Here is a 20,562-nt window from a genome sequence, read left to right as displayed (position 1 = left end):
GAAAAAGGGCAGGATTTTCCTCTCAGCTGAGTAGCTTTTTGACTGCTTTTTAAATTGTAACTGCTTTTGATTAGTTCTTTACTTTGTAGAGGCAGTAACTATAGTTATTATATAGGAAAATTTTAAACCTCATCTCTGCTAGACTTAGTAGGAACTGATTTAAAGAACGAAGTCAAAATTTCTTAGTGACTAAGTATCCTTTATTGACAGCGCTGGATGCACGGGGGATCCTTCCGCCTAACGTGCATACCCGAAGTGACAATCCATCTCACATTTATACAATAAAACAAATGAATATTCAATTAATGCCTATACATATTCATTACCTAAACCCGCTTACTCTCGCTTTGTATGTTAATTAGCTTATCAGTCCTTTGCCTGGAATGTGATGGTCTTGCAGGTTTGTAGGTGATTCATGTCCTTGTGACCATCTGATCTTCTTCAGCAAGAAGACTTAGCACTCCCTCCCTCTAGGTAACATTGGAATGTCTCTCATCCTTTTTTCATCCTTTTTATAAATAGCCCCTTTGTTAGAGGAAGAAGGGCAGGTGTCTCCTCAAGGCTGTGTGCCTATGTGACCAGACACCTCACCCATGACCAGTCACCATACCCACATTCCTTGAGCAGACATATACAATCACAGTCGATGTCCATTGTCCCCATTTCACACTATTTCTCCATATCAGAACCAACAATCAGAAAAGCTGATTTAGGGTATGTATTTGTGAAGTGAGCAAGTATTGGCATTCAGAGCTAAATGTCATGCTTGCTTTTGTAAGTAATCTGCCTTAAATTTTAATTCAGGTTTTGAGAAGGGCGCAGAGGCCATGGTGTGGGCTGTACTGTATTCTCGCTCTTTCTAACAAACTGTTTCCAAGAAAACTAAATAGGAATTATTTTTTTTTTCCTACTTAGAGGCAAGAACCAGTATCCAAAGTCTTGTTAGACCATAACACCAAACTAACCTCTAGGGAGGTGAATAAGGAGGAAAAAAACACCCACCCAAACCACAGAGCAATGAACTTGTCTTAAACAGCAACTTTTGTGGAAAGTGAGCAAGCAAGATGATCTGTTGTTGGATATGAAGGGGCAGTTGATCAGAGTTTTAAAAGACAAGGATAAACGTTTACCAGCTGATCTCTGATAGATAATTCCACTGACACAAGAACACTGATAGAGGGAGACTGCAGAACACTGAAATTTCATTTCACTAATGATTTTAATGGCTGTTTACAGTCTTTTGGAGACTAGACAATTATTTGCTTGTTTTGCCAGTATTGCTTCTAAAATGTAAAAAGCTATTTGATTCTGCATAATTTCTGAAGCTCAACTTCGTGTGAGTTTGTCATGTGTGTGTTCTCCATATGAGTCAGGATCTGTACCTGGACATGAAGTTGATGCTTTTCTCAGAGTACATCGTGATGGGGTTTGTATTTAGCCTTGTACTGCTAAGATATCCATTTACTAGGAATTTGACTGAGGATAATGAAACAGTACTACTGGTGAAGGTGTGAACTCTTGACCTTTTTTGCTTCACAGTGATCTGACAAACTGTGCTACCTAGACAACTCCCTTAAGTCTTCTGTGTCTTTTTTTTTTTTTTTTTTTGTGTAAACCTCTTTTCCAGTTCTATATGGGAGGAGTAGGCTGTTGTGTTCTCCTGCATACAATACCTTCCATTCATATGCTCTCCTAGGTCTCTTTGTATATTGCCTGTCCTCTAGCTGTCAACTGGGCAAGAAATGGCAGTTGTTGTGACTGTATGGCATGTTCAGATTTAAATGCTTATGGGTGGGCAGGTCGCCCACAGAACAAAGCTGATGAAGTATTAGTTGTAACCCTTTTCTTAATAGGAATAATTTTGAGGATGTCTTCACTAGCTATTTTCTAGACAGGTAACTGATTTCTTTGAAATATGAAAGAATGTTTTCTAGTCCCTTTGCGTCTCTTGTGTATTGCAGGACTTACTGATATTTTTTTGTGTGGAGCACTTGTGATTTCTTAGGAGCTGAAAAGATTATTCCAACTCCTATTTGTGTGGTCTTCTGCTGAATTTTTCATAAACTGTTGTGTGTCAGTGCATCTGAAACTACAAGTAGTATAGCTCGTATCTTCTTTTCCTCTCTTGTACTGATAGGCAGTCCTTTAAACAACTCTTTCCTTGCTATTACTAGACCAATATGTAGACGTAGGAGTAAAACTTGAGCTACTTTTCAGATGACTAAGAGGAGAGGGAGAACTTGTGACTTGCTGTAAGTATTAACTGACATTTTGCAATGTTTAAGTCCAGTCTGAAAACTTGTTTAGGTAAGGCGAACAAGGGCAGAATTACTCAATTTGGATAGTTTTTGAAATATCTTTTTGTTTGACTTGGTAAATTTTTATGAAACTTAGTAATGCAAAAAAGGAAATATCTTCACTGTGTGACTTTGCTTAAAAATAATAGGTTCCTGTTTTTAATGTCTTGAAAAGGCAAAGGTGATGTGCTTTGGATGTGGTTTTGGTCTTTGCTGTTACTGGTATTTTAAGTAGTAGGATTATATTTTTATGGCATGGCTTACCTGTTTACAAGGATCTACTGTGCGTGTACTGTACAAGTATTTTTTCCAGTTCTTTTATTCTCTGTCCCGCCCCCCCCCCCCTTTCATGTTAGTGTCTGTGTTAAATTTTTATAATCTTTTTCTTGTTCTGAGCAATGTGAATGTTGTCATGTTTTTTCATGCAGCTCACAAAGTCTCATCGACAAGGTCACATGGTGAAAGTGGACTGGCTGGACAGACTGACCTTTAGAGAAATAGAAATGATCAATGAGGTATGTCATCATACATCAGACTTTTAATTCTTTTTTTTTCCTGAATCTTGCTAATATGGAACCTTTGCTTTCTTAGGAGACTAACTCTTAAGTATTTCTCCAATTTTTCTTGTACCACCAGTGTATATGATAAAAGGAAAAGGAAAAATAATTCTTTAAGCTTCCAAAGTTGAATTTACTTTGGCAATAATGAGAATTGTAGAATGGTTTGGGTTAGAAGGGATCTTTAAAGCTCACTTAGTCCAATCCCCCTGCAGTGAGCATGGCCATCTTCAACTAGATCGGGTTGCTCGGAGCCCCATCCAGCCTGACCTTGAATATTTCCAAGGGTGCGTCTTCTACCACCTCTCTGGGCAACCCGTTTCAGATTTTCAGCACTCAATGAGAGTAAATGAGTACAACTCTTATATCTAGTCTAAATCTACCATCTTTCAGTTTAAAACCATTCCCCCTTGCCCTATCGCTACAGGCCCTACTAAGAAGTCTGTTCCCATCTTTACGATAAGCCCCCTTTTTAGGCACTGGGAGGTGCTACATGGTCTCTCTGGAGCCTTCTCTTCTCCAGGCTCAACAACCCCAGCTCTCTCAGCCTGACTTTGTAGGAGAGGTGCTCCAGCCTCTGATCATTTTCCTGGCCTCCTCTGAACTTGCTTCAACAGATCCATGTCCTTCTTATGTTGGGGACCTCAGAGCTGAATGCAGTACTGCAGGTGGGGTCTCACGAGAGCAGAGGAGGAGAATCCCCTCCCTCGCCCTGCTGGTCACGCTTCTTTTGATGCATCCCAGGATGTGGTTGGCTTTCTGGGCTTCGAGCACACATTGCATGCTCATATCCAGTGGTTTATCCACTAGAATAGACAGCTATCTTACATGTTTTCAACTTCAAGTGAACTTGATCACAGAAAACAGAATTTAACAACTTGGAATAGCTTGGAACAAGTGCTGTTAGGTATGATGAGCTTAACTCTAGGATTTAGATTCTGATGTGAAGCTTTTTGGACATATAGTCTGTTCCTTGGTTTTAGACCTGTTCAGCTTTATTGGTTTTGATTTTTGGGTGCTGAGGAGAAACACTTATAAGATTTGAATGAATAGTTAAAAAAAATAAAATCCGGTAGTTAAATACCTGAATGAGATGTTAACCGTCATTGAGAAAAATCACCCCCAACTGTTAACTTACTGGATCTTGCACTACAGCTCTTATGTTGTTTTCTGCTTTGTGTGCTGAGAATATTGTTGTCTTACTTATAACTACACCTCTGGGAATCTGATTATTTTTGAACTTAAATGAATTATGAGTATTTCTTTAGAGTTCAGCCTATCCAGGTTTTTTTGTCTCCTTCTCTTAGTTTCTGTAAAAATGTGCAAATCTAAAAATTACCGTTTGCCAGAGCTGTGCCTTAAATGCAGAGCAACTCTGCCTGTGCTGGGAAGTCAATCCATTATTAACACATGAAACAAACTTGAGTTGCTCATTATTAATGGGGATGCTTATTTTTTTTATTAAATGTGTGTTCCTGGTGGTGTTTATATATAACTTCTTGTTTCCCACCTAGACTTTAAAATTCTAAGCACTTTTTTCAAGGTAAAGCATTTAAAAAACGCATACATAAGCAAATCTTCATCTGAAAGTGAATGAGCTGCAAATTTAATCGTTTAGTCCAAGTGTAATTTGTCTCTTTCATGGTTTTATAAAAAAAAGTTGTTCTTTTTTTTTGTCTTCTGTTTTTTCAGTGACATGCATAATTGTGTGTAATGATTAAAAACAAAAATCCCAGCTGTCATCTGGTTATTCTTCATTGCCTTTATTCAGACCTTTAGCCCACCATCACAAGCCATTGATAAAAATAATTTTATCTGTTATGTGTGGATGTTTATCATTCACTGGGAATGTGAGGAAGTAAGAATGTCAGGAAGAAGATTATATGGTCTTGAGTAGTACTATGAAATGATTAACTGAATAATTGATACAACAACTGATAATCTAATTAATCAGTTACAGCATAAAGGAAGTAGGGTAATTGTTGTATTGAGAATGCTGAAAATTGATGCACTTTAATATATGATACACATCTGTGGTGGATCTCTCCTCAGAGGGAAAAACGAAGTTCTAATTTTATGTACCTGATGATTGAATTCCGTTGCGTCAAGTGTGATGATAAAGAATATGGAATAGTTTACTACGAAAAGGTATGTGCCTAGCAGGCTTTATGGTCTTCTTTAAAAATCAGCTTATGCACCTAAAATGGATGGGTTTTTCTGCTGAGGTGAAATATTCTGCTGCAGGATAGCGGCAGACAGCTGTCAGTGGCAACTGTTTATGTACATAAAAATCAAATACTGTAGATGCAACAGGATTGCAGAAGTCAATCATTCATGTAATACAGTTCAAGATTACAGAATTTAGTAAGTGTGAGTGATTAAAAACTTTTTGATTTATGGTTTCTTCAGTCATCCAGCAGTACTTTCAGAGTAGCTGTATGTAAAATTACGTCTTGTATCAGGAAGAAATGTACCATTATTTATTGGTAACTTTAGAAAAGGTAAGTTATCAAAACTTTGCCCAGGAGCTCTGCTGGTAAACGTTTTCTCTAAAATGAACAAATACAAAAAGTTTAGTTTTTCATGCTGCAAATGCTTTGGAAGTCAATTAAGTAAGACTTCTGGATTGAATGTCTTGCATCTTTTCTTCCTGTTTACAAAACAGGTCTCCAAATCGGTGCCTTTAGTGTTTTTTTTATGAGTTCAAATTTAATGAAACGAAGGATTAATAGTGTGCTTAAGACATCAGTGTGGCATTGCCAGGCATTATCAGTACTTAGATAATAAGATAATATAGAAAGTGTGTAGTGTGGAAAGACCCATTAAAATAGAAGAAGCAGTATATGTATAATCTGTTGCTTTTTTTAAAAAAAAACAACATTGTTACTAATTGCCTTTTAAAATTTTCAACCTGTTTAGATTCATAGGAAGTCAGAAAATTACTGAATAATGCAGATTTATGGGAAAGAGAAAGAAGGTAGAGAGACTGGAGCCCTGTTGAGATCAGAGGCACTAACTGTAAGCAGCATCTCTTCTGAGAATTAAAAAAAATCTGTGATTCAGAATGCAGTTTGTTAATAAAATGGATTGCAAACATTTCTGTGTATGTGACAACATTACCGGTTGATCTGGACAGAAGAACTGGGATCTAATCTAAGATTCTTGAAGAAGGTAGTGAAAAATACAGTAATAAATTGCAAAAAGCAGGATTCCACCAAAAGTACTCTGAGGAGACACAAATCAGAATCTACCTCAACTGTATGATCTACTGCAAGTTAAAGCTTATGAATCTTTAGAAAAACTGCTTAAATGCTATTATTCTAGCCCTTTTGAATTAAGGTGTTACTGGTATCTGGAACTATTACAAACAGTAGTCTTAGAATTTAACAGAGATGTCACTGCATGAGAAGTTACGGTTGTTTTTCAAATTGCTGTGGTCATAACAAAAATGAGTGGCTGTTTGAGAAGTTTTTTAAGCCCTTGTAAGGGCTTGCAGACAAGGTATATAAATAGTACATGGGGATGTCCATGCGCTGTCCAGGTATCTCATGTAGTGGTGGTAGCTGCCTTTGTAATGCTTCTGGAGGAAGCAGCAGATCTACTTGGGACTCAGTGTCTCCTCCCACAGTCTGAGGCAAATGTGGGGTGTGTTTAGGGGGATGAAGTTTTGTTGTGGATTTTTTTTTTACTTTCTTATTTGTTTTTGTTGTGGTTTTTGTTTGCTTTTTCTTTTTTTGGGCGTGAGGGTGTTGTGGGGGAGGCTGGTGGTTTGGTTTTTGTGGGGTTTTTTTCCTATTTTTTAGTTTTGTGGTGGATTTTGGTAATTTTGACGAAACTGTGCCTTAGGCAGATGTGTAGGTTAGTTTTTTAGCATTTCTTTTAGCTGACTGGAGTTGACAATGGGACTCTCCCCACCCTTCCAAGTCTTTTTGCCTTTAGAAGGGCTAGTTTCATAGCACTTGTATACACTTATTCTTAGAACCAGCTATTGCAGAGGACCTTCGGATTACAAAACTCCCTTGTGTTACAAAACAGAATGAAACCTATAATGTGTCAGATTCCTCCGTGAAACAAAATAAAGTTACTTACTTTAGTGGAAATCAAGGAAATATTTTTCTGGGGAGCATAATGGAATATGATCAAAATACTGAAACATTTTACTAACCATTTTTACATTAGAATGACCTGTACTTTTCACAGGTTCAAACTGATGAACATGACTACTATGTGGCTTTGTGTCCTGATGATCGTTTTAATTTTTATAGCTGAATGTGACATTCCTAAAAATGATTTCTTTCCCTTAGCTTACCTCCAGAAACCTCCCATTATAGATTAATTATTCCTGATTTACACATAATACTTTTTTGTCATCATTATGTTTTTTCAGATGGGCAAGGTGTGGGAAAGAAGGTCCAGACTTCAAGCATGCATCTCTCTTTTAACAGATGTTTCTGAAGCATGTTAAAAGTGCATGGAACAAAATAACTGTGAATTGGTTGCTCTTGTGGAAATGAAGTAATTGAATGTGTAATAGTACATATTAAAGCTATACCTAACTGCGGTTTGAGGGATTTGTTGTTACAAAGTAGCTTTTCAAGAAGTTCTTGATCCTTGTCTGGCAGCAGTAGGAAACTACTTAAATTAATGCCCATCTTCTCAGTTTTGTCATGCTTCCAATTACAGCGTACAGTATACGTATCTGGCATCACCAATCCAGTACGTTGAGTCTAATGAAAGCAGGTTCTGTTGTCACCTGCCTGTGACCGATAGTCGAAGTGGAGATTACTTGTCACAGTTTTCTTGATAAATTTGTTTTCAAGTGTTTACGAAGAACTAGCCTGTTAAACAGTGGCGGATAGAATTTGAGATTCTTTCACTCAGCGTTCAATTACAATGAAGTGGCAGTGGCTTTTTCCGTGTTCTCTGTGAACTTAATTTTAATACAGCATTCAAGATGTGAAGGATAGCGGTCTGCTATTAACGAGAGCATCGCTTCTGGTTCTACATTTAGGCAAAAATTCAGTGTGATTTTCCAAGTGAAAATAACACCAGCATTTATCATTAATGTTTTCTTGTGCAGATTTCAAGTGGAACCGTTGTTCAAATGAATAAACTGATTGCACTGCTCCATCTAGTTTTTTGTTGTTTTTTTTTTTAAAAGAAAGTCTGATTATCAGAGCCTTTTTGACGGCTTAAAAGAAAGAAAAAATAGTGTCTATAGCATTGGAGGTCTGGTTTTGGTGGGGTTTTTTTGTGTGGGAGAAGTTGGATCCCATTGGCATTACTTGAAATGATGTTTTGAGTAAAGAATAAGATAAATAGAACCTCCTTCTTTATTGATGTTGTGAAACAGATTTTCAGGAGAGTCAGAACAACCTTGCTGATTCAGAGTAGTCTTCAAATTTTATAGACTTTTTAAAACGGACTCTACATACATACTAACCTTAATGTAGTAAAATACCTCTAAAGCTCTGTAAGGTAGTAGTATTAAGCAAGTTAATACTTTGTAGTATTGATGCTGCTTTTGTTTCCCAGTGGCAAAATAGCTGGTTATCTCAGGTTCTGGCTCTGCTAGCAAGTAGTGCAGCCAAGAGGAGCAGATTTACAGAGTGAAGGGGTTGCTGAAGGCTCAGTGTCTGCAGTGTATTTTATGCTTGGGACTAGATTTAATCAAGTCCCATGAGCTTGAATGACTGTTGACAGTGGGAAGTTACTAGGTATTGCTAAAAGTTCCCAGATGTGAACTAAAGCTCACTGGATGAGGATGATCAGGACACTTCAAAAGCACCCACCTGACCAAATTCTAATGCTAATTTAGTATTGACCCTCAGTTGTGGTGTAGTAAGTTTGTGTGGCCAGGGTTACAGTCCAGGTATGAGGAGAATTAGAGCTGCGTGTTAATGTAATCTGAGGGCAAGTTAAACAATTGACATCTTTCACAGGTAAACTAATGGCATTGTCCTTTCTTGATGATTTCGTTAAACTGTTCTGAAAATGTTGTTAATCCTTGATACTGTAACTTGTCCCACCAATGCTTGGCAAAATTTGGTTTCATAGCAAGTTTTGCTTCAAGCTTGCAGCTTTGTTCTAGAATGTAATAAAATGGAGGGAAGTTTTCCTACTTCTTAAGCTGAGTAACTAGAGCTTTTGAGCTTGGCTTGTCAGCATAATCTATGTTTGAGGAGTTTAAAGAACAGTCATTATAATATTTCATTTGAAAGGTTAAAAAGAAGATGGCAGCGATGAGTTCAGAAGTCATTCTTCTGTCACTAGTTTTGTAAAAATTCCCCAGTCTTTGGTTTAGAGGGTATTATAAACATTTTGACATGAGGCACTGGAAGACTGCATTTTTTTAGTTTTGTAAGTAAGCAAATTTTTGGCAACTGTACTTTTGTCATTCTGATCCTTGTAAGGTCTGAGTTGGTAATAGGTGTCATAGGCTTTTGATCGTGGGGTAGGTGTCCCATGTTTAGCAGCCTAAAAGATTTATCAGACTCCTCTTTTACAGCTATTTTGTCTGAATCTTTTCACTGTGAGAAAGTGTATATAGGGATATAGATGTTAGAAACAGTTTGGTAGACATTAGAACATTTATTGGTTGCTAATGAATCTACTCCTGTGTCAAGTTTTTTCCTACAGTGTTGTTATGCGAAGGGTCTAAACAGTGGAAACTTGTTTGTCACTGGGGTATTGGTAATTTGTTGTTTTATAGAGGTTAAATCAAATTGCAGCCTTATTATGTTTTTCATTAGGACAATAACCAATTAGTAGATAGAAATTGGTCTGGCATCTCTTGTCATCAGATGTGTTTTATTTTCAGAAGGATTACACACACAGATTTATTTTTTTAATGCAGTTTGACTTTGTAAAACTAGTATAATGTGATCTGGAGGTTCTGTCTGAGGTGGCAAAGGTTTTAGTACAATGAATCTGTCACTGTGGCTTCAACTTAGTTCAGGCTACTTTTACAGTGATACATTAGTATTTTATTATAATTGAAATACTTTGGGAGTACTATTGGATTAAAGCTAAGTTCAGTATTGAGGCAGTATGCTTTTAAAACAGGGAAACTGTAAGCAAATGTCCTCTTTCTCCTTATCAGTGTTTGCATGCATACTTAAAGACTAATGGGAAAAGCAATCCTCCTCACATTCTGCAGGGATCATCAGCCACAGCCAGATTGTAGGTAGATTTCCTTTAACTTGGAGTGATGTGTGTGTAGTTATTGTCATTATTTTGGCTGTATAATTGTTACTTCAGAAAGGCATAGCACACTAAGAAATGCAGTGGAAGTGTCTTCCTGAATGTGGATTTTAATAAGAAGAAACCTTTTACTGTAGTCAGCAACACTAAATTTATGTAGCTAGGAAAAAAAAAAAAGTTTCTTCTGAAAGGTTAATGGCAATGTTCACTCCTGTGTCTTGTTGGTGATGAATAATTTTGTTACTCCTTTTGATACAAGCCCCTCAGTCTTTTATGATTTTCGGAGATAACTTTCAAAGCAAAACCATCCCAATAGGCATATTTGGTTGGAAAAGTAGGAGGGGAAGAGAAAAAAGAGGGTGAGGGCAGAAGCAAAACCCCAACAAGTTATTTCAAAACTTATGTTATTGAGGAATCTGTTGATACGTCAAAAAGGCTTTTTTTCTGAGCTGTAATTTACTCCAGAATAAATGAGAACAAACTAAGTATAAATACGGCATAGCACATATTATGCTGCTGTTGTCATGGTTTTTCTGTTTTACTGTTTTATACTATCTTTTAAATGAAATGTTCTTCTGTATATAATGTCAATTAATGTTTAATTACACTTCTAAGGTAAAAAATCCCAACCAGACAAAACCTGAACTGCTGGGTATGACTGGAAGATGGAAACAGTGTTGCTGTTCTTGGCCTGTTGTGACAGGCTTTGTATTTTTTTCTTTGTGCCTGGCTCAAACAGGCTTTTAGCTTCTCCTTTTCCTTATGTATGCAGCAGCAGGTTAGACTCCCCTAAGGAAAATTAGCAGGCTCCTGTCATACTGCTCCGGAGCATGACAGCACAAACTTTTAGAAGAGACTGTCACATTCCATGTGGAACCTGTATACAGACACACGTATATCTTCATAAATTAATCTCTCTTAAACTATTAGGAGATATTTTCTGCATCATGGCTGTTATTTCTAGGAAGTGGTTTATTTCCAGTGGAAATATGGGCTCTGATTTGGTTTCTTTTTGTGCTGCCAGAGGATGCATGTAATAATTAAGGCAAATTTCTCCACACACCTGTGTGCCAGCATGGTAGTGGGTTGCCAAGCTGCATCTCCTTAGATGAACTTTCATTTGTCTTCCCACCTTGTTTGTCATCTGGCAAAAACTAACAAGACAAAGAATCCATTTCTTATTTTCTGTTTTCCCCTTTATAACTTAAAAAGTGAGCAAGGTGTAGTTGCATAATTCACAATGCGTTAATATGACATGTTATTTTTTTTCCTAAAACTTTAGATGTTTAATAGACTTCTAACTTTTTGTCATTCAGGACGGTGATGAGTCATCTCCAATTTTAACAAGTTCTGAAATTGTTAAGATTCCAGATCCCCAGATGTCTATGGTAAGCATGCTCCATGTAATGCAATTTGTATTATAGTGTTTTTTGTTGAAGTTTCCCTAAATGCAGATGAAAGCTTGCCTATATCGCTGTCTTCAGTATTTTAAAATTCCAGTGGAAAGATGTATTTGACCACTTGAGAAATGTCAGTGGGTTTGAATTTTAAAGTTGTTTTTCTGAAGTTGCTAGATTAAAATATAAGAATTGATTTCATGTTTACATTCATCTCTTCCTTTCCATATCTAATGTGCTTGCTTCTGAGATGTAGGGAAGCCAGGAGGGGGAACTGTTGGCAAAAGAGGTCAGAGGGTGGGAATGAAGGTAAGAGGGAGTTGAAAAAGAGAGATTTAGAGGATGGTGCAGTAACTCTTGGTCACTTTGTTAAAATATTTTCTCCCTACACTCTCTTGTATGTTGTTTTCCATGTAGACAGTGCCTAAGTACAGTTCTAGAAAAGATTTCCATTATTGTGGATGCCAATTCAGTGGGACTGGTATTGGCAGCTTTGGGAACCTTAATGTAAGTGGGCTTCTACTGGCGACACTGTTTGAGCACTGTGTAATCTAACACTGCAAGAGCAAGTCTGACTGCTGAAAACTGCCTTGGCTGCTGAAATCTTGTTGACACTGTGGCTCCTATTGTGGCTCCTACTGTTGCTAACATAATATTAACAGTGGGAAAACTTTTTGAGATGTTTTTCTTGCATACAAAGCTTTATACTGCAAACATAATCTTAAGTAATGTTTATAAAGTGGCTAGCACGTAAGTACTGAGAAATCATGGATGTGTTGACTGAAACGCTTACATTTTGCAGCAATTCACCAAAAGGCAAAGCAGGGTTTGTAAATTTTGTGAAGTAAAAAAACAAACCAAAACCTCAAAATTCCGAAAAACCCTCCTCATATTATTGAAGATTTTTCTAAAATAACCACAAAAAAAGCAATCCAGAAGACACTGTAGTTTTAGATGTGATTTTAATTGCCATGCATTTTTCAAGATACTGATAAGTCTTTGCTAGATGGTTTCATTTCAGTAGTAATTTTCTTTGGAGTTTGAGCATTTGTAAGTGCTAACTTGCCCTCTGCATTTAGGAGAACTTAGTAGAAAGCAAACATCACAAGCTTGCTCGAAGTTTAAGGAGTGGACCTTCTGACCATGATCTGAAGCCTAATGCAGCTACGCGAGATCAGCTTAATGTAAGTCAGTCATATGAAGGCTAAATTAAATTTTATTAGGTAGGTTGTCTTAATATATGGTGAAAATTTAAGGAAAATACAGTTCGTTTCAGTTTATAGAAAGTTATTAATGAAGAAATGTTGTAATCAACCACGTAACCATTGTTACGCATCTCCATGATAGCATGAGAACTTTGCACAGTTGGAAAGATTTTTTTTCCCCTAGCTATTTTTGTGTGTTGTTAGTGTTGTGCTTTGTCACAGTGTAGTCTGTTAACGTGTTGATTATGCCTGTTCATGCTTTTCAACTTACTTTCTGACTATGTATCTAATAGATCATAGTGAGTTACCCACCAACAAAGCAGCTAACATACGAGGAACAAGATCTAGTCTGGAAATTCAGATATTACCTTACTAATCAGGAGAAGGTAAGTTGAATGATTTGAGTGGACTTATTTTTGCAAGAGGTGCTTCATCAGGCACTTGTTCTACAACATCCTGTCCTTGCAGAGATACAGAGCTTCAGTGTCTTAGAAGCTAGTCAAGATTATTTTAAACTTATGTTACTGTTCTAAAAATTAGTGACTGTTTTTTCCTCTTAAATCATGTGAACTGGCTGTTACTACAGCAGTCTTTCTACAAATACTGGCTGTCAGCTTAAAATACCAGTATGGCCAATGTTGTCTTCAGCAAAGAAAAATTATGAGAGAAGCTTCTTCACCCGTTTTAGACGAAGGATAGCATTACCAGGATAAGTAGCACCACACCAAAAGCCCAAGTAAATTGAATAAATAATTCCCCAGCAACAGGCATTTTTTATGTAGTGGTAATTGTGGTAGAGCAGTAACCGCTGGCTTTACATTTTACTTAAGACAACTTCGCTGCAGGTTTTCTGGGACATGTTAAAACAATCCAGTATTGTATTGCCACTTAAATCAATAAGGCCTCCCAGGTCTGTGTTTATGTATGTATAGTCTGAATCTAGTTCTAAGTAAAGTGAAACACAATTTCTGAAATCATTTTTTCAGCTTGGATTTTCACTGATGAATTGTCCAATCTCTTTCTGTTTAGGCCTTGACAAAATTCTTAAAATGTGTCAACTGGGACCTACCACAAGAGGCAAAGCAAGCACTGGAGCTGTTGGGCAAATGGAAGCCCATGGATGTGGAAGACTCTCTAGAACTTCTGTCGTCTCACTTCACCAACCCAACAGTTCGGTGCTATGCCGTTGCCAGGCTTCAGCAGGCTGATGATGAGGTATTCATTGGTCTGTGGGTACATGTGAAGTTAGCTGGTGTCACAATTTTTAGTCTCATTGAGTACTTTTGAAATGTTTGCTATTTTTTAAGACATTTAAGTGAATAACATTGATGGAATAAAAAATTATCACTATGATGCTATGTACTAGAAGTTCTTTATGGAGCAAAGTCTTCATGTTATTAAATGGCCCTCATTGATAATTGCTTTAGTGTGACCAGCCAGTGATAGCTGGTTTTGACAAACAAAGTAAACCAACCCTATATTCTTCCCAGAAGCCAGTGATAAATTTGGAATGGTAACCTCCATAAAAGTGCTCTGAACTTAAATAGTCTTCTAAAAGATTTTCAACAAATCCGCCTGGTAAATTGAAGCAGTATATCATCATACTCTTTTGCTAAAGAAAGTGAGTAGAAGAGCATCTGTGGAAATAAGGTGTTTCTAATTGTATACTGATTAGAATATGATGAGCTGTGATTTATGAGTGGAACCCACTTATTAGATGCTAATCTGTTAAATTTTAATTATTTATTTTCTTTTGACAGTAAAAAAAAAAACCAACTTTGAATTCATTTCCGTAACTCTTGAATCCTTGGCAATCAATAGAGTTTAAAATAGGGAGCATAAATATATCAAATTTTTGCAAGCCTACCTCAACAGACAAGGTCATACTACTTTGACTTTAAAAATGTACCTTTTATAAAACATTTGAAGGGAACTAAACAGAACAAAATGAATAGTCGAGGGAACAACTTCATTATAAACAGCAAGTGAATAAAATTATGTTCTTCGATCTAAAATAGATCAGATGTGGGTTTCAAGGATCCCCAGCTACACAAGGTATTAAAAAAACCCCAAAACTTCATAAGAGAGATGAGAATATGAATTACTGGTACCATGGTCTAGATTTTATGCTTGAATTTTCTTCTTGGAGCGACAAACTTAAGGGTTTATGTTGTGGACGCTGGAAGCAAGTAGGGCAGCTTAACTGAAGAGAACTTTCAGAATTGCATTTGAATTTTTACTTAATTAGCACTTACTACCTTTGAGTAACAAAAAAGTAGTAGTGTAGTAATTCAGTATTTTTTGGGAGTCAAAATCCATCCTACATGAATTTTTCTACTGTATATTGCTTGCTAGAGAGACCCCAATTCCTGATCTCTAGGTCACTGTATTGTAGGTCACTAAACCCTAAGTTTTTCTATCAATTAGAATTTTCAAAACATGGTTTTCATATGGTCCTAGCCAGCTTTAACTGACCCCCTTAACTAATTTTGTGTTGGTTTTTGCTTTGTTTATTTTGTTTGCTTTTTTCTTTTTTCCTTTATGAGGATTTGCTGATGTATCTGCTACAGTTAGTCCAGGCACTCAAATATGAAAACTTTGATGACATAAAGAATGGACTGGAACCTAGCAAGAGGGACTGTCAAGGTTCGATGTCAGAAAGCATGACAACATCTGGAACTAATGGTGCTGAAATAGACAGGTAAGAAGCTTAGATTTCCAGTAGAAAGGCAGAAACATGTAACATCTTAAGCCCTCAGATTCTTTCTCCTTTTTAGTAACCGTTGCATATGCAGCATCCTATTTTATAATCCCAAGTGGTGACATAAAATTAAAAAAATTAACCTCTGAGGTTTCATGGAATGTGTTTCCTGACTACAGATAGTTTAGAGCAAACATTCTTAATCTTGAAGTTGTGGCCTTGACCTTACTGCATGAAAGGAAGACAACTTCTGGAGAGCACAGGAAAAACACTGGCATTGCTTCTTTCTGTCCTTGCAAAAGTTAGGATGTCTTCACTGAAATTGTATGAGGCTCCACTTCCAAATTCATCAAATAATATGGATCTAAAAGTCCAGTCAGTCTGAAATGGAAATAGATTTCTTCCTGCTCCTGTAAAAGAAGGTGTAGAGAGAGTTCTGTGCATGTAAAAGAGCTGACGGAGCACAATTTTTATTCTTGCAGGAATCCAAAAGAAAGACTGAAATATCTAATTAATACAGTATTGAGCAAAGTGTAAACAAACCTGGTTAACTGAAGTCTCCTGTGAATATTCAATACAAATTTCCAGGATTTTTAGTTTTAAGCTTCAGTGTTTAATCACTTGTATCATTAGGGTTTATTTTAGTATTACAAGTGTATTGCTTCTATTGATCTTGCTACTAAGCTGTAGAGTGGGTGTCCTGGCATGTATGGTGTATTTGAGGCTGCAGCAACACTTAGACATTAGTAGAGCTGTCTGATTACTTCCTTTCAGGTAAATTTACTGTCTGATAATTTCTTCTTGCAAGCATTGGGTTTGTCTACTGTTATGTGTAATTGCATTACAGAGATGAGTGCTTGCAGGTGTTGTGTAGTAGCAAATTCATCTTAACAACATTTAAAAAAGCTTATCCTGAAAATGCATATTTGCTAAGTTCCCATCTATGTCTGCTTGTTTTTTGTGGAAGATAAACAAAATGCTGAGTTTGGTGTAAGTGAATGTCCTTCACAGCCGTAAACTATGTGGCTATCAAGGCACAGATTTTTGCCATTTTTAGGAACTACAGCTGTCAAAATTGCTGTTCATGCAGTTTGTTCTGAAACAGAATTGAGATACTGTCTTCAAAGATACTTCTAGTTTTCTGAATTTATTATGTTGTAGAAATGAAAATGCATTGCTATTTTCATGCATGCCCCTTTCCCCTCAAGCAAGAGCTTTGAATCATGCCAGTTACATGTTTTCCTTTATGTAGTTCCCAGATCATGAGTCCTATTCCACCTGTTTCCTCACTGCCTCTTACTTCTAAGACAAAGGAGCTTGCAGACAATGAAAACCTTGATGTAAGTCAAATGCTTTACCTTCTGTTTTTCATACATTTTTTTTTTTTTTAGTGACCTGGTACTGGTTTCAGTTTTTGTTTGTGACTATTTTAAATCTTTGTACTGTATCTTGCTGAATGAAGAATATAAATGTAAACTAAACATTAAGAAAATAACAATAGCTTATCTGCATTTTTGTTTACAGATTTTTTTCAGATATTTTACAGATTCTTACAGATAATTTATGTAGACGGTCAGACTCTCCAAAACTGGGTGACTGGGCATTGAATTGTTCATAAAATTACAGTACTCTCCTTTAAAGGAGAAAACTACTGCAAAGGCTATCCACATAGTCATTAGATATTGAGAGTTGCATGTGTTTGAGGTATTTTAAAGCAGGTTTTTTGATGGAAAAGTTACCCAAATGTTTTAGTCTCTGCAGACTGTTCTTCCTGTAGCCATTCTTTGGTGTTGGTGTCATCTTCTTTGAACCTAAGCTATGTTGGTTTGCATCTGCCAAGGATTATGTTCAATTTATACCACAAGTAGAAGAGTAGTAATAAGAATGGGACTGCAGGCAAGGAAAGATAGAAGGTAGACAGTTTGAGGGAATCGGATTTTAATCTGATGTGCGGTTAATTGTTCTTTGTACTGAAGATCAATTCCCTGTTATTAATCTTTTTGAGTCTCAGTACTGCATAGAAAATAAGCCTCAAATTGAGCATGTCAGTGAAGGTACACAGATTTCTTGTTAGGGAAAATACTAAACCTTGAAAAAGCAGCTACATGGTGTGTATCTTCTACAGATTTTTTTTTTTTTTTTAATGTAGAATTTAAAGAGGTTCAGATCTTCTGGATGCAAAACAGGGTAGCAAATCCCTTTCAGGGTTGACACGCAGCGGGAGAAAATTGCATAGGAGGAGAGTGTAAGATACTGTAAATATAAACTATATTAAAGGTCTGTTGTTGGAAAACATCATGTACTTTTGACATGTTGGTAAATGTAATACTGTAATAGCATGCCTTTTTTTATATGTAGTGTTGTTGCTGGATTTGGAGAAATAAGAAAACTATTATGATTAAATATTAGGTTGGATTTGAGTCACATTTTAGAGGAGAATATATCTCTCAAAATTTCTTGCATTTATGTGGGCTGTTTCCTTAAATTTGTGTGTCTCTCAACTGTTTATAGACTCCTTTATAATTTAATTTTGTTCTTCTTAAATCCCTTCCAGCAAGATCTTTGCACTTTCTTGATATCACGAGCATGCAAAAATTCCATGTTGGCAAACTACTTGTATTGGTATGTTAGAAACTGTTTATTCATACTATATCAATGTGTAATTGAAATCAAAGCTATAATGCCCAGAAGGATGCACAGCAAAAGATGACCTGTCTTTAGAACTTCAGAATTTAGTTTTCTTACAGGATGGAGTAGTAGATTTAAAACAGTATGTGCTTGAACAGAATAATTAGTAAAAGGAGGGTGCTGGTTTTTAGTGTTTTACCATTAGAGAAAGGAAGTAGATTTGTAGGACATTCAGTACAGTGTTACAAAAAAAAAAAAAAAAAGCCCAATTATAATTTATAGGTTGCCATTCAAATTGTTTATGGTGGTGGGGAGGAGATAAAGTTCATCTTCTGCTCTGCTTTTCTGTTTGGTTTGTGTTTATAATTTTTGACAGTGTTGGCTAGAATATTTAAGTTATGCACTTTATTAATCAATAGTGTACTTTATGAAAGTTCATAAAGCACTAATTTTTTTGTGCTAACCTAATTATTTTTCCTGATTCCGTTTCTGGTTATCTTACGATCACAAACACAACATCATTGCAGATGTGTGCTTTATTAGGGGGAACTTTAGTTGTGTGTGAACTCTTTAATTTTTCTAGATAGTGGAGAGGTAAGATTACTTAGTTAAGTGGTTTAAAAATTAAATTAGATGTCTAAATTAGTCATCTGCATGCCTTCTGAGTAAGCAGTTGCATATAGGAATTACTTCATTTGAAGAAAGCTGAGATGAATAGAGCTGTACTTTGTGAAAGTGTGTTTATGTGTATATATTAATGTACATATATATGCATATACACAACACATACAGCTGTTTACTTACGTATACACATATTCTAAAATGGAGAGATTAGGTGCCTTTTACGTGGCTAAACTTAAATCAGTTCTTATTTGCATCCTTTGTAGATGCATCTCATTTAAAATAACTAGTAAACATGATCCTATGTTAATATGCTATGAATATTAACCACTGATAAGTCATGAATTTGGAATGGAACGTTCTATGTGATGTAAATCCGCCAAACTGTTCCTATAAAATTCTGAAAAGAATCTTAAACCTATCCTGAGAATGATTCTATTTGTAAATGTCTCAAAGTTTCATTGCTTTTTCATTAGCTTGAATTTAAGATGTTTAAAGTGCATGAGAACTACAGCTCATGAGTGTACATAACTTCTGTCACAGTAGTCAACGATAATGTTTGGCTTCAGGAAAAAGTACTATTAAATTTAAATTAATAAAGTAATTGTGGGCTGAATCGATATGGGTAGAAGCCAAATGCTTGACCTAATCAAATATTCTCTATTAAGACAAGTGTTAGTAGGTTAGCTTATTTCTATCACATTGATAGAAACTGTGCACTTCTATTTCGGCAACATCTCAGGCATTCAGTCTATAGAAAGTTCAAACATCCAGAAGTTTTTGTCTTATACCTTAAAAAACACCACAGACAAAGCAACCAAAAATAAATAACAAAAACCCCACCAAACGAAAACCCCCAGTCAATTTATTCTTTTTCTTTACAGACATCTCAATTTCTCAGTGACAAAATACAAATGTTGCAGCCACTGTTTGAGCTGACGTACCCATAAATCCTCTTGACTGCTGATCGATTGCTTGTTTCAACTATCCGGACACAGCATGCACCTAAAATAATCAATGGAAAAAGTCCAATAACCCTTGAAAATCAAACCTTCTGCTCAGTCCCATGTCACTGTAAAGCTCTCCTATCCTTATACTGTAACAGTGGCTACAGAAGTCAGTGCTGCTGCTTTTTCTGTCTCTTTGCATGTATGAGACACGTATCCCAAGTATGAGGCATTACTCTTACTCCTTTGTTGCAAGATAGCTCGGAGAAACTTATCTAGGGCTTTTTAACAAATGAAGATGAAAATGGCATGTTTCCATTCATTACTTCCTGTTTTCCTTGAAGTTTTGGTGCACAAATTTTGTAAATATGGACTTATTTTTATACACACATTACTGCAATCTAATTTTGTCATTTTAGTGAGGGAACAGTGTAGAACAATATATTAACAAAGTCCTAGAAGTAATCTTTAGTTATAGAATCATTGATATAAGTGTCATGGCATGTTACATGTGCCTTATTTTAATTTATAGTATGTTACTTATAAACAAGACCATTTATATATATTTATAACTTAAAGTTATTTATAAATAAGGCTAGTCAAATTTGATCAGCTGCAAATGATAGACCTCTAGTCTTGTCCCATAATCATTTAGTTGTGAAGAGATTCTACAGAAGAGAAGGGGTAATTCTAGCTGTCAGCATAAAGTCCAAGTCTGTGTGTTTGAATATGTAGTCACTTCTGAATCTAAATACAGTGTTTGAGAATCAACTTGACTTGCTAATTTCTTACTTTTTTTTTTATATAGTGGGTTTATTTGTTTTTTTCTGGGTAGTAATAGGAGATACATTGATCAACAGAAAGACAGCCCTCTGTGGATAGCTGCTTTTTATTTGACTGTGTGTAGAAATAAGCACAAAAGCATTCCAAACAACTGCTTATCATATCAAAATAAATTTTCAGTATAACTGTCCCGAATTGTACTGTTTAAATGTCATGCCCAAAT

The 20,562-nt window shown here is 36.1% G+C and overlaps 1 protein-coding gene across 5 annotated transcripts in view; it reads left to right on the top strand.

The window, feature by feature from the left end:
- Positions 1–20,562, top strand: part of PIK3C3 (phosphatidylinositol 3-kinase catalytic subunit type 3) — an 82,874-nt gene that overhangs the window by 9,621 nt on the left and 52,691 nt on the right. For 3 of the 5 annotated variants that reach the window (XR_008730199.1, XM_027816227.2, XM_014286412.3), the window contains exons 5-14: positions 2,726–2,812; positions 4,907–5,002; positions 11,374–11,445; positions 11,872–11,961; positions 12,534–12,638; positions 12,953–13,045; positions 13,689–13,874; positions 15,206–15,360; positions 16,613–16,700; positions 17,915–17,982. Coding sequence is in view for 4 of the 5 variants with exons in the window: in XM_027816227.2 (XP_027672028.1) it covers positions 2,726–2,812; positions 4,907–5,002; positions 11,374–11,445; positions 11,872–11,961; positions 12,534–12,638; positions 12,953–13,045; positions 13,689–13,874; positions 15,206–15,360; positions 16,613–16,700; positions 17,915–17,982 (1,040 nt within the window). In the remaining variant the exon portion in view is untranslated. The remainder of the gene's footprint in view (positions 1–2,725; positions 2,813–4,906; positions 5,003–11,373; positions 11,446–11,871; positions 11,962–12,533; positions 12,639–12,952; positions 13,046–13,688; positions 13,875–15,205; positions 15,361–16,612; positions 16,701–17,914; positions 17,983–20,562) is intronic. The other 2 variants (XM_055698782.1, XM_014286413.3) reach the window with 1 other exon arrangement.

The sequence above is a fragment of the Falco cherrug genome, chromosome Z (assembly GCF_023634085.1).
Source record: "Falco cherrug isolate bFalChe1 chromosome Z, bFalChe1.pri, whole genome shotgun sequence".
In the NCBI taxonomy this organism is placed as follows: domain Eukaryota; kingdom Metazoa; phylum Chordata; class Aves; order Falconiformes; family Falconidae; genus Falco; species Falco cherrug.
Note: the sequence above shows the minus strand (reverse complement) of the source record. Positions and strands in the feature narration are given on the sequence as shown.